Source organism: Taudactylus pleione, unplaced genomic scaffold (assembly GCF_031769625.1).
Source record: "Taudactylus pleione unplaced genomic scaffold, aTauple2 ptg000095l, whole genome shotgun sequence".
Classification (NCBI taxonomy): Eukaryota; Metazoa; Chordata; class Amphibia; order Anura; family Myobatrachidae; genus Taudactylus; species Taudactylus pleione.
Genome location: NW_028284497.1, coordinates 16,069,251 through 16,096,166, shown reverse-complemented (window position 1 = coordinate 16,096,166; position 26,916 = coordinate 16,069,251). Strand labels below are relative to the sequence as shown.

The following is a 26,916-nucleotide window of genomic DNA, read 5'->3' as shown; positions in this document are numbered from 1 at the left end:
TTTTTATGTTTTGGCCTATGTGTGTGAGTTTTTTTTATATATCATGTGATGCCCCCACAGTGGGGGTTAATTTGTATGTTTTTTTCCCCCTGTTGGGTCAATTGTATATTATTACTAAGGATACTGTAAGGTCTTATGCAGGAGAAGGTCCATGTGGGGTGACACCAGGGCCGGTTTTACATATACTCTGGTTACGCAGCCAAGTAGGGCGCCACCTAGAGGAGAGTGCCCTGACCCGGCCGTGGCCAGTGACATGCAAAGCGGCCTCCGGGCAGACAGTGTCACTGGAGGACGCCCGCCGACGTCGCCGCCAGACCAGTCCCCCGCCGCCAGTCCTCTGCTGCCACTGTTAAGGACAGCAGGCAAATCTGAGTGGGGACCTGTGATGGAGCCCACTGTGATGGGGGGGTGAGAGGGGCTATGATGAAGGGGTGTGACAGTGGCTATGATGAGGGGGTGTGAAGAGGGGATATGAGGGGGTGTGAAGAGGGGATATAAGGGGCTGTGAAGAGGGGATATAAGAGGCTGTGATGAATGGGCGGTAATGAGGGGGATATGGGGGCTGTGATGCGGGGATATGAGGGGCTGTGATGAAGTGAGTGAGAGGGGATGTGATGAGGGGGCTGTGGTGAGGGCTGCTGTGAGGGGCTGTGATGAGGGGGATGAGAGGGGCTATGATGAAAGGGGCTGTGATGAGGGGGATGTGAGGGGCAGTGATGAAGGGGATGTGAGGGGCTGTGATGAGGGGTGCTGGGCTGTGAGGAGCTCCATGGGGGAGGGGGGGGGGTGAATGAGGCAGCTGAGATGAAGGTCCACTGAGGGGCGCCAAAATCTATATCCGCTTAACAAAATAAATTGGCTCTACAGATTCCCCTTTGTCATTGTTACACTATTACATGTACTCATATTTCACACACCGAAATACGAGGGTTTATTTCAACAGGGGGCGCCAAAATCTATATCCGCTTACCAAAAAAATTAGTCTCGGGCCGGCCCTGATTGTTTGATACTGTTAATAACTGTTTTCTTGTGTGCTCATTTGCCTATGTACTTTGTAAGGCGCTGCAGAATTCTTGTGGCATCATACAAATAAAGTATTGTAATAATAAGAAGAAATATCTTAGCAGGAAAAGACAGGCAGAGAAAACAAAAGTTATAAATTCAAGAGAAGAAAGTAGTTTGTGCAGAAGTGGAAAAAATAACAAGAACAAACAAAGAAAAAAAATGTTGGGTCCGACTATAATTTACACGCATGTCTGAATGCGGATGAATTCGGAATGTGGATGAATTGAAAACATAAACGCTAAGCATGACTGCGTACAGACCCACTTTTTTTCATATGCATCTTTATAAGCAGCATTTACAGATATGTCCTATTATACTGAGGCTCAACTCGCGCTAAAAAGCCTTTCTCGCGCACCAGGACCCGGACAACCCAGCCACGCCAGGCTTTTTTTATGCTAGAAGTGTGCGCCTCATACTCATAAATAGCGTACACAGTCCACTGAGGCTTGTGATATTTGTACATCTGTGTGCGACTAAGTCCGAATCTTTGTAAAAAGTGCTCCGATGCGAGCAGCTACGGCTTTTCCTCACTCCAAGTTCTGCTGTGCTTCATCTGTGACTTTGTACGTGTGCGCAACCAATTCCTGAGCAGATAAAGTCGCAACCCAGCGTCTCTGGTGCACTGTGAGTGGGATTTCGCTGCATCAGCGATGTAAATTAGAAGCTAGAATGGGGTAGGTGTACAGCAGTGTCCTCGTATACGAAGCGTCTTTACACCATACAGTGCAAGATACCTGAAATGACTGAGACACTGGTTTCAGGTATCTTGCACTGTATGGTGTAAAGACGCTCAGTATACGAGGACACTGCTGTACACCTGCTAGGTACAAGAGATACGACCCACTTCCTTAGCATATGGTGCAAGTTAAACTCTTACTACACACCCACTACCCACCCACCACACAGTTCTCTTCTGTGTGTATGCCCAGATGACTCCCAGAATCTCCTATTTCACGGATGGGGAGAAATGCCCGAGACCCATATGTTCACTATAGCACAGGCGCAGTCTGCTAAAATGTGTAAGATGCACCCACATTCGGACCTGCGTGCAACTCAAAATTAGGTCCTTAGTGTTCAGGATAGGGGAAATGAAGTGTAGAGCGATACTCACTCACACAACCCAGCATATCCGACGGCTGTATGTTTTCCACAGGCCTCGTCTCTCATTCCATCAATGGTTTCTTTTTGCTCCAGCACACGACATCCACCTAGAAAAGAGAAATTGCAGCATATGGTGGAGTACTTTAAAATAATTTGTTATGATAACAGCACCAATGGGCGAGAGGATGGAAATTTAAGAGAAAACAAAAAAATCAACATGCTCAGTGGTGTTGCTGTGAAAATCTCTTGATGTGATTGGCTATAAAACATCACGGACAAATAAAGCTGGGTTCACATTAGACGATATTTCGGCTGACCGACGGCTTAGACCAATATATTGTCAAAATCGCACTAATGAGAACTCTCTATGTTGGGCCATGCGCGCTCCCGTTTGGTTGTCAGTCGCAATGTAGGGTCGGCCATACATGCAGCTCAATATGAAAATGCGACTGACGACCCCATGCAGCAGGATGTGGCTGGTGCCGACATGTCAGGCGATCAGGCACCTGTTCGTCTACGTGTACCAGTCGCCCGATATGTTGGCCTGTCGCCTGTTCGCATCGCTGGGTACACATATTGTCTAATGTGTACCCAGCTTAAAAAAAATAGATTGTATACCAAACAATGTAATAGCAATAGTCACATGCACACTTGGTGAGAATTTAAAGGAACAGAAGAACAGTATTGTCCGGTATAATTACATTATTAACTAAATTACTTTATTATGAAACATGGCAGAATACTTTCTTGATATTACCAATCAATGCTTCTTTAAGAACCAACATTAAGTAATTTCCTTTCTTTACGTACTGTAAGAAGAAGAGTAATTTTGGGAGCCACTCTCTTTTTGTCTCTTCCCGGTTGCCATAATGTAGTCAGATAACTTGAATGAGGCTTTGGCTGTAAGCTTGCTGGCCACACATACAACTAAGCTGGGCGATGTATCGTATAATATATTGTTCCAACGTGAATATATTGTACACATCGTATAGTAGGGAAAGCCTGATCCGTTGTTCTCGCAAGTCGTTCATTGCATCGTCCCATCTGCTGTTCTGCATGCCAGATGGGTCGATGCAATGAGCAATACGGTGCTGATACATACGGTGCTGTAACGACAAACTGTGCCATCGCACACCGGATTGTGCAGTGTGTACAGCGCGCGCAATATAACATTACATCACATTGTCACTGGTTCGCACCATTGTATGGTGTGTACCCAGCTTGAGTTTTGTCCTCTTTTATTGAAAACATGATTGCTTAGAGAAAAACAATTGTCCATGCCAGCTTACCTCCAGGACCAACTTGTGTGCCAGCAGGGGGATCTGTGTTAAACTTCACATTAGACTTCTGACAGAAACATAAAAAATATGTCACTTTGACCAGTGGTTTTAAACAGTTAGTACTGATCATCTGGGTGAAGGAGATCAAAATATTTAGTCATTGTGGTAAAACAGGATTTTAATGGCTACAAATAAATGATTTTTTTCTTATAGTTCATTGTGGGATATAGGAATGGTGTATTGGCAATGCCAACTGGAGAATAGACTAGAAGAGAGCAATTTACAGTGCACAGAGGGGGTCATTCAGACCCGTTCGCGAGCAAAGGACGCTCGCAAACGGGTCGATGTTGCCCCACTGCGCATGCGCACGACGGACAGCGTCAGCCAAGCTGTCGCTCTGGGTCTCGCACCAAAGGGGGCGTGCTGTCGATGATGATTGACAGCACGCCCCCTTTGGTGGGCGTGCCGGGGGCGTGCCTGCCAGACGGAGGCGTTCCCATGGGAACGCCTACCGTCTGAAGCCGGCCCCACTGACATCACTAGTGATGTCAGTGGGAGTGATTTTGGCTCTGATAGAGCCAAAATCACTCCAGGGCTTGCGGCAGCGAGACCCTACCGCAGACCATCATCATGGACGCTCGCTATAGCTGTGGGTGGTAACCCACAGCTATGCGAGCGTCCATGAGGACACTCCAAAAATCAGGCCCAGAGTTTTTCCTTGCACCCAATAGAGGTCCCAGACAACTAGGATTTTTTTATTCCAGAGAGCAGATGCTAGTTGTTAGCTGATGGAACATTTTCATTATCTGGAAGTCAATATAATAAAATTTTTGTAAATGGTACTTGTAATGTTCCAGATGTGTGAACAAAAACAGGAATATGGTACTTACCGATAAATCCCTTTCCTTAATTCCATAGGGAACACTGGAGTATACACATGGGGTATAGATGGGTGATGAGAGGAGCCTGGCACCTTCAAAATTCTCAAGAACAGAAGTTGGCTCCTCCCCCCTATACCCCACAAGCCTCAGTTAAGATTTACAAACCCCAGGAAGGAAGAACAGGAGGAGGAGGAACCAACCAAGAAAAAGGTCCAAGGGCCGAAATAGCTAACAATAGCTACCGCACACAGATACACTACCGACCACGAACCTGCAGCTGCAAACCAACCAGAGAATTGGAGCAAGGAACAGTGCTGGGAGGGCGTCCAGTGTCCCCTATGGAATAGGAGAAAGGGATTTATTGCTAAGTATCAAAATCCTATTTTCTCCATTATCCACTACGAGAGACTGAAGTATACACTGGGGGCGTTCCAAAGCTGACCTCCTGGGTGGGAAGCCGCTGAGAACCTGCAGTACCCTGCGACCAAACCATGATCCAGTGGTCGCAAAGGAATTAAAACTGTAGAACTTATATTTATGAACTGTGGACCGAGCAGCCGCACAGAATAGGTGAGAACCTGAGGTTCATCGCCTGGCAGCCTCTGAGGTCCCAACTAAACACATAGAAAAAGCAGAGATGGAACTAAGGCCCTCATTCAGAGCCGTACGCTCTGAGCAGAGCGCACGCTCTGAATGAGGGCCGTCCTCCATGAAAATGGAGCGTCCTCCTGGACGCTCGTATAGCTGTGGGTCCCCACCCACAGCCTATACGAGCGTGCATTTTGATGGCCGCGATGGTCGTGACCATCGCGACCATCGAAACTGCGAGCCGGAGCCTGCGGTTGAGGTTTTCAACCGCAAGCTCCGGAGTGATTTTGGCTCTATCAGAGCCAAAATCACTCCCACTGACATCACTAGTGATGTCAGTGGGCCGGCTTGACGGGAGGCGTTCCCGTGGGAATGCCCCCGTTAGGGAGGCACGCCCCCGGCACGCCTACCAAAGGGGGCGTGCTGTCAATCAACATCGACAGCACGCCCCCTTTGATCAGACACAACGAGCGAAGGACTTTCCTACGCTCGTCGCGTCTTGCGCATGCGCACAACGGAGCTCCCTCCGTCGTGCGCATGCTCAGTGCATAACATCGACCCACTTGCGAGCGGACAGCCGCTCGCGAGTGGGTCTGAATCAGGCCCTAAGGCCCTCATTCAGAGCCGTACGCTCTGAGCAGAGCGCACGCTCTGAATGAGGGCCGTCCTCCATAACTATGGAGCGTCCCCCTGGACGCTTGTATAGCTGTGGGTCACCACCCACAGCCTATACGAGCGCGCAGTTTGATGGCCGCAAGGCCCGGAGTGATTTTGGCTCTATCAGAGCCAAAATCACTCCCACTGACATCACTAGTGATGTCAGTGGGCCGGCTTCTGACGGTAGGTGTTCCCTTGATCAGGACTTTCCTTCGCTCGTCGCGTCTGGCGCATGCGCACGACGGAGCTCCTGCCGGCGTGCGCATGCGCAGTGCACATCGACCCACTTGCGAGCGGACAGCCGCTTGCGAGTGGGTCTGAATCAGGGCCTAAGTGTAGGTCGACCGATGGTGATATAATGGTAGAGCTTATTTCCCCTTCATGCTAGGGACCTGGAAGTGACGTGAGTGAGGGCGGAAGTTCAGTTCATGCCCATTAAGGCCAGCTAAAGAAGTAAGTTGTCTCCTGAGCGCTCGCCAAGCTTCGGGCTCAGTGGCTCGCCAAAAGGTTGTATTACCCCTCTATGCCCACTTGGATGGTAGGGAATGATGCTGGACACTGGCTGATGAAGTCAGGGTCCTCTGCGTGATGGGGATTTAGACATTACCGTGATACAATCCTGATGAATAAACAGATGGATCCACCTAGAAATGTCTGGTTAAAGGCAGACCAACCCTGTTTGGAGTCATCATAGAACACAACCAAAGAAACAGTGGGCCTGATTCAGAGACGGACGCTCTGAAAGAGCGCTCGCTCTGAACCAGGGCGTTTTTTTTTTTTTGAGCAGCCTCCTGGCCGCTCGCATAGCTGTGGGTGACCACCCACAGCTATAGCGAGCGGCCAGGTTGATGGTCGCGATGGTCAAGACCATCGCGCTTGCGACGAGACCCTTGTGGTAGGGTCTCGTGGCCGCAAGCCCCAGAGAGTTTCTGGCTCTAATAGAGCCGGAAGCTCTCCCACTGACATCACTGGTGATGTCAGTCCGCCCACAAACGGCAGGTGTTCACTTGGGAACGCCTCCGTTTGTGAAGCCACCCCCCGGCCACGCCTACCAAACGGGGCGAGCTGTCAATCACCATCGACAGCTCGCCTCCTTTGGTGCGAGACCCGGAGCGATGGAGCACCCGTCACTAGCCGGGTCTCACGCATGCGCACGACGGAGCTGGCTCCATCGTGCGTATGCCCAGTGGGCAAACGTCGACCTGGTTGCGAGAGCTCAACGCTTGCGACCGGGTCTGAATCCGGCCTAGTGTTCCTGTAAGAAGTATGAAAACATAGGCTTGAAGTTCAGCCGGAAGCTCTCCCACTGACATCACTGGTGATGTCAGTCCGCCCACAAACGGCAGGCGTTCACTTGGGAACGCCTCCGTTTGTGAAGCCACCCCCTGGCCACGCCTACCAAACGGGGCGAGCTGTCAATCACAATCGACAGCTCGCCCGCTTTGGTGCGAGACCCGGAGCGATGGAGCAACCGTCACTAGCCGGGTCTCGCGCATGCGCACGACGGAGCCGGCTCCGTCGTGTGCATGCCCAGTGGGCAAGCGTCGACCTGGTTGCGAGAGCTCAGCACTTGCGACCGGGTCTGAATCAGGCCTAGTGTTCCTGTAAGAAGTATGAAAACATAGGCTTGAAGTTCCCTAACCATAGTCAGAGGCGGCGAAGATGCATCGTCAGTCAACAAAACAGGAACCACAATGGGTTGAGTAATATGTAAGGCAGAGACCACCCCTGTGGCAAAAAAAATCCGGAGAGAGACAGGGCAGAGCCCCAAGTTCTAACACCCTCCGTGCTGACGTGAGAGCAAACAGCAGAGCTATCTGCCAGGACAATTACTTGAGATCCACCATGTCCAGGGACTCAAACACATCGGATATTAGAAAAGTCACCTCTTGCTGGAGATCCTATGGGACAGGAGGGAGCACAAAAGGTGGAAGGACTCAAAAAATTCCCTGCAGAAAAATACGTAGATCTGGAAGCAGAGCCGATCGATGTTGTCAGAAGATGAATTAGACAGGCAACCTGCACCCCCAGCGAGCCAAGGCGAAAAACCAGCAACCACTCCTGCTTGGAGGAACAGAAGAAGTCAGGACAGCGAAAGGAATGTAGTTGAGAATCCACGGTGTTCACACTAAGTGACATAAGACTTCCAAAGGCGATGGTAGTGTGCCGCCAACACCAGCTTCCTTACCCAAGCATAATGGGAGTAGCAGTATCCAGGATACCTTCTTCTTCAGGAACAAGGCAGCAACAGCAACGCCATAAAACAAGACGCTGTAATTCGGGGTAGACGGACTGACCCTGCTAAAGAAAATTTGGCCAGCGTGGCAATGCTGTAATGTAACCTCCAACCTTACAACCCTCACATGTACACCATTAAAATGTACTATAGTACCTGTCCAATGAGGTAACCAAACAATGTACTCAGCAGCAAAGAGGTTAGGTAGCGATACGACATGTCCCAAGGGTGTTATGTACAGCAATTAGAGAACTGCGAAAAACCTAAGCAAACTTTTCCTGTATAACAGGCCAGATTACAGAAGGAACAAAGAAGGAATTGTCTGTTTTTTTGTTTTTTTTTCAAACCGGAGACACCAAACCTCAAGGTAAACTAAAGGATTGGAAGAGAAAAGGACGCACTCAGTAAGACATCGGTCCAGAGTTGGAGTGACCCTTGTGCAACTGTCCCATACAAGTGAAAAGCAAAATTTCAGGGGAAATTACAGAGTGGTGCAGAGGTTAACATAATGGGCCCATTCGGTGTACCTGGGGAAGGGTCCTAAAGAGTTCTATGGCAAGAGTGTCCCCATAGGAATGAGTGAAGGAAGCCGCTTCCCTATGACCAAGCAGAAGCCATCTGATTACCTCGTAGATGTACTGACTCTTGTTGAACGGTGCAGACACAAGCACCGTCAGGCAGGTGGGGTACTAAAATTTTGCTGTATCATCTTGGTCTTTGGACTGGAGTTGCTTCAGCAGAAGATGCGCCCTGTGTAGAAAACCTAGCATGTGTTAGTGGAGACAGGTATGGTTACACTAATAGACCGCACTCTATGTTTCACAGAATAACAGCACACAGAGGGCCTGATTCAGACCCGCTCGCAAGCGGGTCGATGGTTGGCCAGTGTGCATGCTCGGCGTGCGCGAGCCACGGAGCGAGCTGAAAAAGCACTCGCTCCGGCGCTCGCATCCAAAAGGGGCGGTTGTCGATGTTGATCGACAGCTCGCCCCGTTTGGAAGGCGGGGAGGGGGGGTGGCTGGGCAAACGGAGGCGTTCCTGTAGGAACGCCTGCCGTTTGTGGGCGGCCCTACTGACATCAGTCGTGATGTCATTAGGTGAACTTCCTGCTCTGGGGCTTGCGGCCACGAGATCCTACCGTAAGGGTCTCGTCGCAAGCCCGGTGGTCGCAATGGTCTTGACCATCGCGACCATCACCTGGCCGCTCGCATAAGCTGTTGGTGGTCACCCACAGCTATGTGAGCGGCCAGGAGGCCGCAACTTAAAAAACAAGCGCCCGCTCTGATTCAGAGCGAGCGGCTCTGAGTCAGGCCCAGAATTGCAAAGTGATAAGACAATGCCTAGCATCCAGTAAGTAGGGATCTGGTATAGACAGTGTGACCCATAGCATGACTGTCAGAAGTCTGGACACTTATGTATGTTAGATTATGCCTATCAGTCCAAGATCAGGTAAAGTAGAATAAAGTCCTCTACCTGATATGCATATAACCCCATAAGGAGATATAGAGCAGTTACCATAACTGAAAATCCAAGAATTGCCTGCCCAGGTCTAGCAGACATAGGGAGATATAGAACTAATGGTATAAACTAACATATGTCGATTTTTTTGAACATTTGGTACAGGGCAATGGTATGTGTAAATCTGAAATGTAGATAGGATCTTAGGATGGAGAGCCAAACTAACGTGAGAAGAGTACCCTTGACACCCTTCTGTGTCTCCAGCCCAGCCCCCCTTCTGTGTCTCCCCAGCCAGTCTCCCTTCTGTGTCTCCAGTCCAGCCCCCCTTCTGCGTCTCCAGTCCAGCCCCCCTTCTGCGTCTCCAGCCCAGCCCCCCTTCTGCGTCTCCAGCCCCAGTCAGGCCTCACACTTACTTTCTTCTTGTTGCTCCAATTCCTACTTCTCATGCAAAAAAACTTTATTGCACGGCGGTGGGCGGGCAGAGGGTGGGTTGGTGTTTGGGCAGCGGGTGAGAATGTGGGCCAGCCGCTGGACGGGCAGCGGCAGATCAGCGAACAGGACTAATGGGTGGTCAGGTGCACCCCCGGACCACTCCCCAGTTTCGCCTAGGAGTATGACAAAAGTAACTCACAGATGCCCCTTATGAGGGATGGGGCGAAGCGATGGCCAGCAGTAACTTGCAGAGACTCTGCGGCTTCTTGTAATAATGGCAGGCAGTTTGCATGCAGATCAGGGGGGAGGACCAAATCCTTCCCTTTAGGCTAAACAGGCAGGCTGAGAACCACTGGGAGCCCACCTGATGCAAGGACGGCTCCCAGCACAGCTCCTGAGTGAGGAAAAGCCATCGGTGGGTGCCAACGCTAAGCCTCGCCTCCAAGCTCTCCCGCTGTGGCTCTGTATTTCAATAATGCAGCTCTTAATAAAAAAGCGGGTAAAGTGCAGCAGTATGTGTTTTAAAGGGTTGGGTACGAATACCGACAGGTACTGGTAAGTACCCTAACCCTCTTTTCCTGCATAAGCCTAAACCTAACCCTGACCCCAAAACTTACCATCAGAATGTCAGCAGTCGGGATGCTGGCATGGTGATTCTGATTGGTACTGGGATTCCGGCGCCAGCATTCTGAGCATCGGCATCCCGACCGCTGGGATGCCAACTACATCCCGCTAAGTAGTGGCAGAAAAGGCGGCCACGCTTTAATTTAAATTGCTGCTACGCTAAGTATTGATAGGCTGGCTGGCAGCCAAACTCTAAATTGAAAACACCACTGTAGGCGCTGCCCTGTTGGGTACACTGCCACGCCGGAGCCTAGGAGCGCACCGGTAATTGGGGGATCCAATCTTTGCTAACCAAAGACTGTATCCTACTTACCGCTGCTGACCTCTCTGTTGCGCGGTTGAGCCACAGTGTGTGAAGACAATGGGGTCAGGGACCCAGACACTGAACTGTGCCGGCCATGGTGGGTCCCTCCATAGGCCTCATCGATGCAGGCAGACTGTGGCAGCAGACAGACTGCCCGAGAGGATGTAAAACATAGACAAAAAATTTGTAATAGGCTGCACAGCAGCCCATAGACGCCCGCCTCCCTCAGGCACTTCATCTAAACAGAGGCCAGTGTGGTATAGAGGGGGAGGATCCAACTTCTGCTCTTAAGAATATTTAAAGTGCCAGGCTCGTCTCATCACCCGTCTATACCCCAGTGTATACTCCAATGTCCCCTAATGGATGAAGGACAAAAACTCAATTACTTCTGTTTTCCAGGTTATTAGTAAGCTACATGTAAGAGAGAGCAATAGGTCTTAATTTCCTCAACCGTTGCTATAGGACAGGGGTAGGGAACATTTATCTGCCTAGGGCCATTTTGATATATATAACATTATTCGCGGGCCCGGTGCAGGCCACGCCCCCTCCATATGATGTCACAATTGTCAGTGATTACAGCAATGCCTGTCCATGCACAGGACCGAAACGTCGGATTTTGAAATGTTGTAACATTTTTACTGAGATATAATAAAGAGATGTTTTTAAGAAGACTGGTGAGTGCTACCCCCCCTTTTTTTCTACTTTTATATTATAATGTATATATGTGTGTGTAAGTGTTTATGCAGATATACATACATATATACATACTATGTATATATATATATATATATATATACACACACACACACATATATATATATATATATACACACACATATATAACTATACAGGTGTAATGGGCTGTTGGTGATTTAGGGGGCGGCACCTGTCATCCTATGTGTGTCCCTTGAGCTGGGTACACACTGTGTCAACACAGTCGATTCACCGGCACAGCAGCCGTTATGGCCCCCGACTGATGTTAGAAACATCTAAATGGCCCTTGGCAGAAAAAAGGTTCCCCACCCCTGCAATAGACAAACAGTTCTAATCAGTAGGTTTTCCATACACAACTTATGATTGATAGTTTTTTTTTCTTTAGAGACTACTGTGTAAAATCTATCAAAATTACTATATTAACCAAAATGTAATTTGTGCAATATATGTTTTTATAAGATTTTGATAAATTCAGAACCTCTGTAATAAGGGAGCTTGGTGCAGAGTGGATATAAAGTCAGTGGATTTTATGTGCTGAATATGAATTATTACAGTAATAGCTACTCAGTGCTATCATCATCATCATCATCATCAACAGAGTTGGCCATAAGCACTACAAGTGAAGGTAACAAACAAGAAAGCTGACAGATCAATGTGAACTTTAATGTGCCACTGATTATTGGGTGAGAAGTTAGGAATTGTTTGCTCACTTGGAGAAGTGTTTGTAGACGAGGCACCTCCCAATCACGTAGGTAGAACAAACAGTCTCTAGGATGATGAGCATGGAGAGACATCCTCACTGCACAGGAAGGGACTGTGCACTTCTGAAAGAGAGAATATATATAACGGAACATGGCTTCAAAGTGTGGACATGGCATGACTTGATGACAATTTTACTGATACAATACAGCAAAAATCCCTGTGACGTTAATCAATGACCAACACAATGCTTTGCCAAACATTTTTATCTTTGATTATAGGGCACAAGCTACTCACATTCTTGGGGTGGAAAGTATTGTAGCATCCGCTGCAGAACTGGTGCCGACACTGAGAGCAGATAAAGTGCATACAACCTCCTCTTGCAAGGGCGTAAGAGAACTTGCAGTGTGGGCAGGCTGAAGAGATATATACACAACATTCATATGTAAATTGCAGCAACTTTAAAGTAACGCTAGTAAGTATGTAGTATCCTCACTTATCCCATTTTCCTGCAGGTATACAGCCAGCCCCTGTGCCTGGTACTCAGCATCATTTTCTCTCTTCCAATTCTGGAAATCTTCACAACTCAGTGTACGGTGCTGCTCTTCCCACTGCACGAAAGAAAGGAAGAAATACTCTGGTATCTGCTCTTGGTCCACACTTAAAGAAGTTTTTAAGTTTGTCTGGCCCAAGTGTGAGACACCACATCCAAGACCCCTATATGTGAAGATTTCGTCCATATCATTATACATTTGGCTTCCCCGAGATATCATGGGATTTTCCGTGCCCACAGTAGATTGTGGTTGACTACACCATCTATTAGTGTTGCTACCATTTTTCCTGGATTTGTACCCCCGATGAAGTCCATGAGATGGACGAAAAGTGCAGAGTCAGGTTCCGCTTATAATGTCCATGTTTATGTTCAGCCTTGGAATCCAAAAATCAAAGGGATAATTACCAGGATATCTTTATACCTTCATATTGGCGTTATCAACGACACCTCTTTTTATACATTTTTGCTTTTTATGCTAATTTTTAACATTTAATCAAGAATTATGCAAAAGATACATCTACAAGCAGCTGTATTTTTTATTAGATTTTGGGCAGCATAGTATCAGTTTGTGTGAACATGTCCTCACTGAGCTTTCAGTCAAAAGTGCAAATTCGATCGAAATGCATTGCCCATACTTGTGTACATTCAGTTTTTGGCACAGGCACTGTGCGAAATATGCATGATACTCTCTGCACAGTCCTGTTGTCTTATCTCAAGAAATTTTTTTAAAAAAAATCTCATTTTTTTCAAAACTTCTTAGAATGGCTTATGCACTATGATGCCTATATTAACTCATCCAGAGATTCCAGACAATGAAGGTTTACAGTATTTGTAAATTATCATATCTCTATCTTCATATCTTCTTGTCGGAGCTAGGTGCCCAGAAAGCATTTCATAGATTAGTTAGCTTTATTCAGTTCTGCCTGCTCAGTTTCCATCCCTCTTTTCATGTATGAGGGCTCAATCAAATAATTTGTAATTTTAGGTGCGACATCCAGTCTAATGATTATCCCCTCTACTCTTTGCTAGGTCCCTTGAACCCACTGCATCATCCATCATCCCCTATTTGGGGAGTGGGCCCAAACCACTAAAATAGCCTTGTACGTGAACAGTAGTTATTTGGGTGACTTATCCCAAGGTTTCACTCCAAAACATCATGTTTTCTTCTGTTTTTCTGATATACTTTGCTAACACAATGTCATTGGGCAGCAGCGAAAATTGTAAATAAAATAATTAAATTAAATTTGTGTAATTCCTCTGCAAAGTAACATCTTAACCATACATACCATGCACTAACACTTACTGGTCGCTTGCAGTTCCTGCAGAAGCTGCAAGAACACTGAGGACACTTCACATCTAGCTGATCTCTCTCATAAATAAATCCGAATGAGCACTAAAAAATAAAAATACAGAACAAAAATGAATGTAGTATAAGTAACTTGGGGTTTAATGGCGGTTCATTATGGCTAGTTCTACTCCAAAATGAAACTATTTGTATTACGTTTGTTGGATTTAAGGAACAGCCACAAACTATTGTGGCAAAAGCAAGATATATAAAATAAGAAGTATTAACAAAAACAGATTTTATCACTTACCAGTAAATCCATTTCTCTGATTCCACAGGGGACACTGGCGCTCAAGACACCAGGGTATAGACGGTGGTTGAGTAGAGCCTGGCACTTTAAATAATGTAAAAGTGTGACTGGCTCCTCCCCCTCGATTAAGGAGAACAACAACACTCTGCAGGCAGTCACACTAACAAACCAACCATACAAAAAACTGCAACAGAACAGGAGCAGAAATTCCAATGGGAAAACTTTAAAGCAGGTAAGCAGCGCTGGGCGCTCGTCCAGTGTCCCCTGTGGAATCAAAGAAATGGATTTACCGGTAGGTACCAAAATCCTATTTTCATCTTCATCCACTAGGGGACACTGGAGCTCAAGTCACTGGGGACGTCCCAAAGCTTCTCTCCCGAGGGGAGGAGAGTGCTGAGTAACCTGCAACACCCTGAGGCCAAAACTTGAATCAGAAGCCACAAAGGTATCAAAAATGTAAAAACGAACAAAGGTGTGCAGAGAAGTCCACGTAGAGGCACGCAAAGCTGAGACGCAGAAGCTCCTCTGCGCGGAACCCAAGAAGTACCCACAGAGCGCGTAGAATGCGCCGAAATGGATACAGGAGGAGGCCTAGCATTGGCAACATAAGCCTTCCGAGTAGCCAGATAAATTAATCTGGCCAAAGTCTGTTAGGCACAGGCCAACCCGCCGGGCCACATCATAAAGAACGAAAAAAGCATCCGATTTGAAGAGTGTGGAGATGGCCTGGACGTGTCTTTCTTCCCACTGTAATATGCGGATATCCTTGCGCATTGCCATGCGACTGCGTGTCCCCCCCCTGACGGCTGATGTACACCACTCCTGTGGCATTGTCCGATTGCTCTCAAACGGGCAACCCCAGCAAAGGAGATACAGTCGATAAAAGCGCGTTGTAAACAGCCCTGAAGAGACCAGCGCCCCTGGAATTGGTTGTCCGAGATCACTGCTCCCCATCCGTGAAGACTGGCGTCCGTAGTTAGAAGGATCCAATCCCAGATGCCAAAACAGCAACCCGCCACAAGGTGGTTCGTCCGGAGCCACCAGATCAGAGAAATGCGAGCTTGAGGGGACAGTCTTACTAGACTGTGCATCTGAAGATGTGACCCCGACCATTGGGACTGCAATGGCCTGGAATGAAATCTGCCAAATTGGATGGCTTCGAAGGCGGCCAGGATTTCCCTAGAAGCCGTATGTAAAGGTATACAGATACCCGCTATGGCTTGAGAACCAAGCGGACAAATTCTTGAATGGCTAGCGCCGATTACCGAGGAAGGAACTGGTAGTAAGGAAGTGTCCAGAATCATCCCGAGAAACTGAAGCCGCTGAGACGTACCAGCTGTGACTTCTGGATGTTGACAATTCAGCCGTGCTGTATGAGAATCGGATGAGTAAGAACCAGCTGATCCAGCAGTCTTTCCGCCGACAGAGCCTAGTTTAGTAGGTCGTGCAGATAAGGGACAATGTTCATTTCCTGAGTCTGAAGATGAGCAATCATCACCGCCATCACCTTGGTGAAGACCCTGGAAGCCGATGAAAGGCAAAAGGGATCGACTGGAAACCCTGTAGTGAAAAAACGAACTAGAGACCGTGGGACACAAGATTTCGAACCCAAATGTCGGAACAAGTCCGAAACCAAACTTCCATGAAACGCAGAAGGCGGGCACTCTCCTTGGAATCCCCTAGGTGGAACGGGAGACCGTCATGCCACAGGTTTGTCTGCTAGCTTGGGGTTCCGGTGACGGGAACTTGAAGCCTGGCGTCCTCTTGAACTACCTCCTCGAACTGCTGAAGACGCACCTCTTGGTCTGCCCTAAAACCTAGCAGGTGCCTGAAAGGAAGGACCTTTGAAGGAGCGACGTGGAGTCTCTGCCGAGGATGGCAAAAAGGTACTCTTGCCCCCCGTGGCCAGAGAAATCCACTTGTCCAACTCCGGACCAAGCAGTATATCTCCTGTGAACAGAAGAGCTTCAACAGCACGCTTTGGCCCTGCATCCGCCTGCTAAGAGCCAAGCCACGGTGCGCAGCGGGTTGCAACCGCTGAAGCAGAGAATCTGGAGCCTATCTGTCCTATATCTCTCAAGGCATCACCCAGATAAACAGCGGATTCCTGAATATCCTCTATCGATTCCTACCTATCTATACCTTCTAACAATCGATTCCTGGCTATACCTTCTAAACAATATTCCTTCCTATACCTTCTAAAATTGTCGCTATTCAGCGAAATGAGTCACACAAGAAATAAATGCTTTCAGACTTTGAATGTGGTTCCAAAGCACAAAAAGATATTATTAAATATAAAAACAGATGGTTACACGCTGTGATGTAAATACAATTAGCGCAAATAAATCATACAGACCCAAGGTACAGTTGTTACATACGCACGCGCTCTGGGCCCAGATACCGGCATCAGCATTAGAAACCTCCTTCAACAGCACAGCAAGAAGACTCAAGACTGGGGTCAGAGAGCGCACATATATACTCTTGCAAGGATAGGCAATACAATAGACAAGTTTGACATGATTCCATTGATTCTTCTTAAGGTGGTATTGTTACAGGATAGTTCATAGGTCAATTCAAATAGACACAAACAGCCTCCAATTGCCCTTTGTGTCCTTTTTCCCGCTGCATGCTAATCTAAGCTGCTAACATTACAGAGTACATTTTAATGTTTTAACTCTCTATAGTCCATAGTTTGCAGACGCATGTTCCGATCTTCTCACCGATGATACCGGAAATCTGTTGAGACACAGTGGATCAGTACAACACCAAACACGTTCTGCTTACCATGTACTAAACCTTAGATATCAAATAATCTTTATTTCACAACATTAATAATTACTGAATAAACCTTGAATATTACACTTTAATACTAGGGAACCTTTTAAGTGAGTGTGCAGTGTCTAAGTATTGGGGAATTGGGAAAAGACACTAATTAGCGCTGTGCGACTATGTGTTTTGTGGAGTACATTATGGTACGTGTTATGCAGGGATAATCATTTTATATTTTTTAGTGACTGTCTGTATTTACATGGTGAGGACTTAACTTCTTTCTATTGCATGGGAATCGCACAACGCTAAATAATAGCATCGCCGTATGTACTTATAATGGCGAGTTTCACTAAAAATGGCGCTAGGCGGCCAGTCGCAAAATGGCGTCTCATTGCCATTCGCAAAATGGCGTAGCGCAGATCTAATTTTAAACCGATCCTGTCTCAGCCAATTATCCGGCTTCGATACCTCGGCTAGAGAGAGAAGATCTGCTCGCGGAGTATTAGACTTCAGGCCCCCCGCCAATTGTTCAGCCCACTTCTCTACTGCCTTGTTGACCCAGGAACCGACCAAGGCCGGTCTGAGTAGGGCACCGGCAGCAGTATAGGAGTACTTGAGAGTAGTCTCCAATTTACGCTCGGAGCGTTCCTTTAGGGCCGTAGCACCTGGGACTGGTAGCGTAGTCTTCTTCGATAGGCGAGAGACAGAGGAATCAACAGGCAGAGGTGGTTCCCATTTACTTCTGTTATCTAAGGGAAAGGAATAAAGAGAGAGAAAGCACTTGGGGATATGAAATTTCCTATCTGGGAGCTTCCAGGCTGCTGCCAGCTGCTCGTCTAACTGGAGAGAAACAGAAAAAGTAACAGTGGACTTTTGTTTCTTACCGAACAAAGGAATCCAGCGATTTTGGTACCTCCGAATCTGCACTGTGAAGGACCTCCCGAACCACCAGGTTAAGAGCCTCAATACCCTGTGTAACGACGGGTTCCAGTGAGAACACCTCCATGTCCGAATTCTCCAGCAGCTCACCTTCCTCCTTCAGAGACGAGTGATCTGCGTCCAACTTCTCCTCTGACTGGACCGCTGGAAGGGCTCTTTTTCTAAGAGGCTAAATTACCACGGCCTCCAGAGATTTAGAGGAGGCACCCATCAACTGGTCTAGACTATCCACAGAACGGGCTAACCCCAGAGCCCAAGCTGGTTCGATAGCTAAAGAAGACAAGTGAGAAGTGCTGACACCATCCCTGGCAGCTTCCCGTTCTCAAAGGTTAAGTCCCCTGCTAGGCTATTTATCCAGGTCATAACATTCTGGTTAGCTTGCCTTGCTACAGCAGAACCCTCTGACTCACAAGCCTCGCACAGGGAGAAGCCTTCAGAGAGAGCATGTGTAAACATTTTCTGGCATTTAAAGCATGCAAACCGTTTCTGAGATATACCTTTATCTGTTTATTTGTCATGGTAATTCCACACACACACACCGAGCAAGAGATAGACAAGCACCCACAGATCAATGTCAAAGGACACAGCCACACACTGTAGTACTAGGGAGACAGAGCAGTAGAGGAGGCACCTGAGGGAACTCACAGGCCCCTGGACTCTGGCTCCTAAAAGTGTTGTGCAGCAGCTTCCGTTATCTGCATCTGTGACCTAACATTAGGCTATGTGAACAGCTGTTATGAGATTCTTTGGTGCAGCTCTAGGAGGCTTTTATATCACAATAGCTCCACTGCCAGCAGCAGGGACCGGAGCTGAAAGGAGAAAGGCAGCGTGTTAAAATGGCGCTTCTCCGAATGAGCAGGGCACGCCAAACAGAGGAAGAGGCTGTATTGAGCGCATCACAGCTGCAGTGTGTATGCAGTAGTCGTGTAGGAGAAACGGGGGGGAGGGGCACAGGAGACAGTGGGGACCGGTCTCTTCTAAGCATGACAGCCGTGGCGACACCGTGCTGTCGCAAGTCCAACTATAATGTCCACCGCTCCTGCTACTCAGGAGTGGTGGTCCTACTTTCCAACTGCTGCGGCCGTGATGCTGGGCTGAGGGGAGCGGCGAGGAGACCTGGACACAAGTCGGTGTCAGTTGCGGCGGGTCCTCGCGGAGCCCGATGGCTCAGTGTGTGTCCTCCCCCCCTGCCCTCCGGTTACCAGACACAGGCTGCAGTAGCCGTGGCAGTACCCTTCCCAACGGCTCCCACGGAGCAGGTAGACTGCCTGTCCTAAGTGTAAAAGTAAAAAAAAAAAAGCACTGTAACAAAAGGGCTGGAGACAGCCCCAATGTGCAACGACTCTCTCAGGCACATTTCTAAAACTAGGGCTAATAGGACATAGAGGGGCAGGAGCTAGTCACACTTTTAGATTATTTAAATGCCAGGCTCTACTCAACCACCGTCTATACCCCTGTGTTTTGAGTTCCAGTGTCCCCTAGTGGATGAAGGAGAAATTATATGGATTATATACAGGTAGTTTTTTAGCAAGAATGAATCAAAGTCAAACAAATATGTTCATGCGATTAGTATATTTCAGGAAAGTTGGAAAATGTTGAAAAGTCTATAAACTATCTAGACACGTAACTACCCAAAATACTCACACTGGATATACTCACATGAGTGCACCAAAGGAACTTCGGATCTTTCATGAGTGTTCTCTCAGTCAACTTTTTATGGAACAAATCGTATGCATCCACCTCTAGCGTGTCCCGCAACTAAATAACACAATATACAGCACTGTCACTGTATGCCTCCAAATTTCCAGTACATATTTTATATATATATATATATATATATATATATACACACACGTGTGTATATATACATACATATTATATATATATATATATATATATATACACACACACACACACACACAGATGGGCCCAGCTAGTTTGTTGCTCCATACGCCATACAGCGCGTCGATCATATGGTTTTAAACACTGAAAAAAGGACAAAAAAAAATGTTCAAAGTGGTTACATTTGTGTGTTTTAACCAATTTGTCAGAACAACCATTATTGGCTATTTTCCAGTGTTTGTGAGCAAATGGTCAATTGTCATTTGCTCCCATACATTACCAGGTTTTCATTCCAATCAGCCAGATTGGACAGATATCTGACAGAAAGTTGTATAGTGGATGCCCAGCTTTAGGGAGGGCGCAGTGTGGGAAGCATAATAATAATGATAATAATAATAATAAAAATATTATGTAAACACATAATCACACTAGGGATGTGCAGGCTCGGATAGGTTCGAGTTTGCACGTGGAGTTCGGATTTTTCCCTCCAAAAAAACGGAACTCAGAACGAGGCAAAACGTCATCTTGCACGGACGAACATCATCATTCCTGGACTTTTGTTTGGAGGGAAAAATCCGAACTCCACGTGCAAACTCGAACTTATCCGAGCCTGCACATCCCTAAATCACACCATTAGTGACTAATAATTCATCCCTTCTCATAGAGAGCTGTGCGTGCGTCTCGTTAATGTATCGGTTATACAGTTATAACAACATGGCAATTACACTACCGTACAGTACTGTATGTGTACTGATTTGCATCCCGTTCAATGAGCTTCTGAGATATTATTAAACAGATTGGTCGTGCGAACATGCAAATACACTGCGTGAACATGATTGGCCCGCTTATCAGGGATATCCATCCACTTCTACAGTATGGTATTCAGTATTATAAATTTCATCATTGGAGCACTCGCCACCCAGCGGTTAAGCGGTGTATCACATGCCATGGATTCTCTTACGTTGTAGACCACAGTACAGCCATCATGCAACGGTTCAAGGCAAGCCTCAGAAGCCTGAATGTCGTGCTATGAGCAACAAACTAGCTGGGCACATCTGTATATTTATATATATATTTTTTTTTAAATCAAGCGTTTTTATTAAAAAAAATTACTGGTTGTAGAACATAGAAAAAAAAAAAAAACTTACCTTGCTCCTGTTCTCATCTTACCTACCTCCATTCTTATCCAATACCACACATTGATGAGTATACTGATAAACTTATCATGCACTTTTGTAGTGCGGCCAATTAAGGAGTAAATGGAAACATACAGTATTAAACTACTCTTGATCCCTGAGGAAAATCAACCTTATTTGATTTATATCAAAAACGTAATATATCACCACATTTCAAAAAACAATACAAAAATGTAATAAAATCTGGGACCCTTGCAATAGAAACAACTTTAAAGACATTAGAAAACGTAACTAGTGTATTGTACCAAAGCGCACAGGGTTTCTTGACAACAGCCTTAAGAGAAATGAGTGAAGATAAGCAGTTAGGGCTTGATTCATCATGGATCGCAATTGCAACCGTGTATGCAGATATGTTTTACAAATGGGCTACATTAGTGTTACATTATTTAAACGTATGTGTTTTACACAGTTATTATGGCTTAAAGGTGAGTTCAGTTAAGGCTCAGACCAAAAAAGTACCTATGGAAGAAAAAACATGTAAAGTTGGGTCTGAGAGGAGGTCATAGGGGTCACTATTAGTAGGCTCACCAAGATATCCAGTGTAGAAAAATAATGCAAGAGTTCACCCTCATCACTAATCTCTGGTTCCTCGCATGCTGGACACACCATGTCTCTGATGTGCTTCTCTTTAACGGCGACTGTGAAATGCGTACGGAAGCAGTCTGGGCAGATACAGCACTCACATGAGGTCAGAGAGCGCATCTAAAAAAAAAACAATAGGACCGCAATGTCAAAGGACAGAACAATAGGTAGTTGCACAAGGACATTTGCCACAGAGGCATGTGAAATCAAGCAAGTTTAATCATATCTCCATGTAAGGTACACACTGGGGTAATATGTTACAATATTGTCAAATCGTAACGACATATCGTGCAGTGTGTATGCACAATATGCGCGCTCCCGCAGTCGCATGCAACGTCATCAGGTTTGACGTGCTGCACATCAAACCTGACGATATCGCATGTGGCCCTATTCATGTTAATGAAAGACAGAACAAGTGATCGTTCAGTCGTTTATAACATCGCTCTGATGTGTACCCGCGGTATGAGATGTCGACGGTCCGTCATATCGTCCCGGTACACATCTTCCAGTGTGTACCCAGCCTAAGAACATCTGCAAGTTGCAGAGGAATTCCACATAGAAGCAACCTGATAAACATACAACACTGTAAGGTGTGGAAGACCATGGTTATTGAGGCTTAGTTAAAAGGACAAGAGTTAAAAATGTAAATAAATCCTATTCAGATTTGTCTATTTATATAGATCTACACTTAAAAACCATAGTATCATTATGTTTGGAAACCTCAAAACGTCACACATTGTAACAGAAGCCCAGAGAGATTCTGGACCCTGAACAAATTTTGGTTTCTTGCTCTTCAATGTGTGCAAGCATTAGATGGTTCCTGTGGAAATAGGTATAATACAGTAATATAATGTAGCCAGCTGTCTCAACATCTACTGGTTTGAGCAAGTTTTTCCTTGCTGCAGTGTGTAGATGACCAAATTTAAATATAGTTTTCCATAGTGAGAATATTTTAGTTTCAAAATTTTTACTTTTTTTTCCCCAGTTTTCGAAATTCTTTGGTTTTCCTCGGATAAAAGGGAAAATATTGATATTGTTTGACATTATAATGTGGGTGGTATCAAGGTAATACAGAATGACTGTATGCCAAGTGAAGATAGAAAAAACACCTTGTTGCGGGGAAGCTCCCATCCACAGACTGCACATTCCTGAGTTAGCATCCTTTTGATAAAGTCACGATCCTGTGACTCTCTCACTGCTTCCACAACATCCTGTAGGTCATAACGCCCCTCACCTTCCTGAAGCAGAGATAGAGCCAGCTCGGCACGACCCCAGCTATGTAAAGCATACTCTGCAAGTAATCTCCGGAGAACTGCCTATTGGAACACAAAAGGTTGGAATACAGAGACTAACAAACTTCCACCTATCGTACACACTAAACTCTGTTGCACACAGTATATACTTGTCTATCTCTGGAATCCAGCTGCAAGCTTGCTTGCTTATCTTCCCATACACGATTTAGAAAGGGCTTTAAAAGTGGTGCTTGTAATATACAGAGTGCCTTTCCTACATCCCCAGCACTCTCAAACAGGGCAGCAACCACACTATCCTGATCCAGAAATCCTAGGGCACATAGTTCTTCCACCTGTAAGTCAGAGCCAAATAGAAAGAAGGTTACAATCTTTCCCATAAAATTCACTCAGAAACTTTACTGAGACTTCACTGATAAAGTGGAATGAGGCTTTGGGACACCTGTAATAGGTCCTGATTTGGCATAAATGCAGATTTCTCTAGACTGCTTCCGTCACAGGATTTAATGGCACTAGGCTAGATTTTTAAATAACGCTACAGCCAACTTGCAAGAAAGTGTTTACCTACCTAAATTATCTGGAGTAAAAATACAATGGAAAACAAGACCTCTATCTTTTACTGACGGAGCGCAATTAAAAGCTATGAGAGGACATTCAATGTTTCAATGAATTTCTAACTTTTCATTAGTGATCATCTATAAGTAATGCGTTTCTCTGTTGTTAACTATACCTTGCTCCTTCGTTGTATAATACACAAATTCACTGAATCTTCAATATCCCCGCCACCGGAAACCCATGCACTATGAGCTTCCTCTGCTGTGAAAGCCCCCAGCTCATGTCCTGCTTTCTGTGATGCAGCATCAATCACTCGTTCCAAAACATAAGGGAGTTCAGACTGCAGCCAAGATAGAGGCACTTCTGTTCCAGAGTATTGTACTGCGCTGTACACCTCTTCAGGTGGAAAACCATGCACTTCCCCTTCCTGAGAGACAGGGACAAAAGATCAACATGTATTTTTAACATATTGGGGGGTATTCAATTAGCGCGCCAGACTTTTTCAATTAGCGGGGATTCCCAGAGACCCCGTGTGCGTTTCCCTGCAGTCGGACTTTACCTCGCAGCTCACGAAGGTGCGAGGTAAAATCTGCGTAAAAACACCAAATCGGGCTCATGCGTGGGGGAAAAACCCATTGTTTCCAGCGGAATCAGTTGGTTTCCACGCCTGAATCATGATTTTTCAGCGTGGAAAAAGGTTATTTAATTGAATAGCCTTTCCTCACGCCGCAGGGATGTTTCCCAGTAATTAGTCGCGGTGTAAACCCCACGGCTAATTGAATACCCCCCATTGTCATGTTGCACGTACCTATATCATCTTTTGCACAAAACAATGTATAACAGCATATGTTGATGACTCAGTTAAGCATATAACCACTGTGGGAGTTGAACTGGAGAAGTGCAAAAATTTATAGCAAAGCAGACATTTGCAATAATTGCCCCCTTGTGCACAAATCTGATTAAAGCCAATTAGTTACTATAGCTTACTGTAAATTTGCCCTTAGTAAGTAAATATTTAATATATTAATACTAATATTTCCATTGTATGTGGCTATTAGGGGACCTTGTGGATTAAGTTTTAACCCTAAGAGGCAGGACATGGAAACAGAACTGATAATTAATTTTCTTCCCTACAATCTCCCAGTTACTACTCTGTTTATACTTAATCCAGCAAGGAGACAGAAAATAAACTAGAGTACTTTAGAGACCGCACATCCCTGGATGTGGTTGGTCTGTGTTCATCTACATTTTAGGAATAAAGGATAAAATAAATAGTGTAAAAATATAAAAAGTGTAGAAAGGGGACCACAGAAAGTTGGATGTCAAACTTTCTCTCAACAAGAGAGGAGGAATACATCCGGTTGGGCCGTCAGGAGAAGATCGTCCAGGTATGGAATTATCAGGACACCGTAGGGCAGCTGCCATGACCGACATTACCTTGGTGAATACCCGAGGAGCTGTCGACAACCCGAAGGGTAAGGCCCAGTAACTCGAAGCAGTCAGAGAGAACTGAAAATCTCAGGAACAGCTGGTGTTCCTCTGAAATCTGGACATGTAAATAAGTGTCTTTGACATCCAGGGATGCCAGAAAATCCCCAGGCTCCAGAGACTGCAGAATCGTCAGCAGGGACTCCATTTTGAATTTGGGAACTCGGAGGAAAACAATCAGTGTTTTTAAGTTCAGTATCAATCGGAACAAACGGTCTGGTTTTCCAACGAGGAAGAAGATGGAATAAAAACCGGTGCCCTTTTCATGTGGAGGTACACGGGCTGAAAACATGCCGACAGTGCTGCAGCGGACGGTTTGTGAGGTAGACCAGTTGTAAAAAAGCAACGGGGAGGGGACTCTTTGAAAGTAAGGACATAACCTTGACTCATCATACTTCAAACCCAAGAATCGGGAGTTGTTTTCCACCACTCCTTGAGCCATCATGTAGTTTGCTTGGGGTCCGGACTATAGACAGACAGTAATTAGTTAGACAATGTCTAGATAGACACCAGATGTTAGAAAGTTGATAGTGAGACAAGGATAAAAGTTCAACACAGACAAGAGTCAGACACACTAAAGTTAAACATGTAAAAAGTCGACAGGTACAAAAGATCGACATGGCCAAAAGTTCGACATGAAAAAGATCGACACAAAAATGGTTGACACTTTCTTTTTTTTGATTAGGGCTAGGTTTAGGCACTTACTAGAGGGTTAGGCCCTTACCCCCACGGTTAGGGTTAGGCACCAGGAGGGAGGGTTAGGGTGAAGATTAGGGCTAGAAAACAAAAAAAAATAATTGTCGACCAGTTTTGTGTCGATCTTTTTCATAACGAACTTTTGACCCTGTCGATCTTTTGTACCTGTCGAACTTTTTACATTTCTAACTTTAGTGTGTCTGACTTTTGTCTGTGTCGAACTTTTATCCATGTCTAACTATTAACTGTCTAACATCTGTGTCTATCTAGACATTGTCTAACTAATTACTCTCTATCTCTTATGCCATACACGTTTGCTTTTCAGCAGGCTTAGTGTCTATCCATTGTTGTTTTGCTTTGGGTCATCCCCCACGAGAGGAGAAAGCATAATCACAAAAGGAAGGTTGGAACCTGGGACATCCCTTGGGATGAAAGGACAAAGAGGGAGGAATTTTCAATGGTAACTGTTGTTGGTAGAAATGCCGACTTAGAAAGAGCAGCAAAATTAACTAATCCAGATCAGGACCAAAAAAGATTTCACCAGTGGAGGGTAGAGAGACTAAAGCTTTCAGTGTTAACTCAACAAGTGCGAAGCCAGAGGGTTCTCCTGGAGCTACTGCAGACGCCAAAATCCGAGCCAAGAGGATAATGGAGTCCGGAGATGCTTCGTCTAGATAGGCCGCTGCCTACCTGACACAGTCCACAGTAGGTCAGATCGCGGTGCTCCAGATTGAAGACCCTCATAAAAAGGCCTTGGAAGCCCAAGCCCCAGCAAGAGCTGGTCTCATGGGAGCTCCTGCGGCTGAAAAAATAGCCTTAAGTAAAACTTCCAGTTTTCTATCTGTAGCGTCAGTCAAAGTGGCTACATTAGAGAGAGGAAGGGTAGTGGTCTTAGCCAACTGAGCTATGGGACCGTCCACCGGAGGGGAAGTCTCCCATTTAGACCTGTCTGATGACGGTAGGGGATAAAAATCTTAAAGATTTCTGGAGATCTGGAACAGTTTAGTAGGAAAGGTTCAATGCTCCGCAAGAAGATCTTCCAACTGCACTGAAGGAAAGGTTATCGCCTTCTTTTTCTTGCACTTGAATAGAGCGGTATCCTAAGGTAGAGCGTCTTCCGAATCCTTAATGAGCAGAACAGAATGCATCGCTACAATTAAGTCTTCCATGACGACGGTACTAGAATCCTCAGGAAGACAAGTCTGAATCGGAATCCTGTTGGCAATCATCTTCAGGAAAAGAGGAAGCCTCAGAGTCCGAATTGTAGACAGACTGGATGGGGGTGGAAATGCATGCTTAGTTGGACGTGGATAGGTAGCAGGATCCAACAACTGTTTGGAGGGAGCAGGACCAGGCCCTGAACAGACTGAGAGAGGGACTGCACCCATGGAGGTTCCACCATCTGCTGAGGA

At 46.1% G+C, this 26,916-nt stretch overlaps 1 protein-coding gene across 4 annotated transcripts in view; it reads right to left on the bottom strand.

Moving 5' to 3' along the window:
• The window catches only part of LOC148526640 (E3 ubiquitin-protein ligase RNF31-like), a 63,114-nt gene that overhangs the window by 7,945 nt on the left and 28,253 nt on the right, over positions 1–26,916 (bottom strand). For 3 of the 4 annotated variants that reach the window (XM_088470016.1, XM_088470015.1, XM_088470017.1), the window contains exons 10-20: positions 23,496–23,747; positions 22,918–23,100; positions 22,625–22,831; positions 21,462–21,635; positions 19,555–19,653; positions 13,896–13,985; positions 12,536–12,650; positions 12,337–12,455; positions 12,051–12,164; positions 3,456–3,513; positions 2,177–2,273 (exon numbers count right to left, since the gene is read on the bottom strand). In XM_088470016.1, the coding sequence (XP_088326142.1) occupies positions 2,177–2,273; positions 3,456–3,513; positions 12,051–12,164; positions 12,337–12,455; positions 12,536–12,650; positions 13,896–13,985; positions 19,555–19,653; positions 21,462–21,635; positions 22,625–22,831; positions 22,918–23,100; positions 23,496–23,747 (1,508 nt within the window). Of the gene's footprint in view, positions 1–2,176; positions 2,274–3,455; positions 3,514–4,137; positions 4,664–12,050; positions 12,165–12,336; positions 12,456–12,535; positions 12,651–13,895; positions 13,986–19,554; positions 19,654–21,461; positions 21,636–22,624; positions 22,832–22,917; positions 23,101–23,495; positions 23,748–26,916 lie in introns of those variants that run through there. The other variant, XM_088470018.1, reaches the window with a different exon arrangement.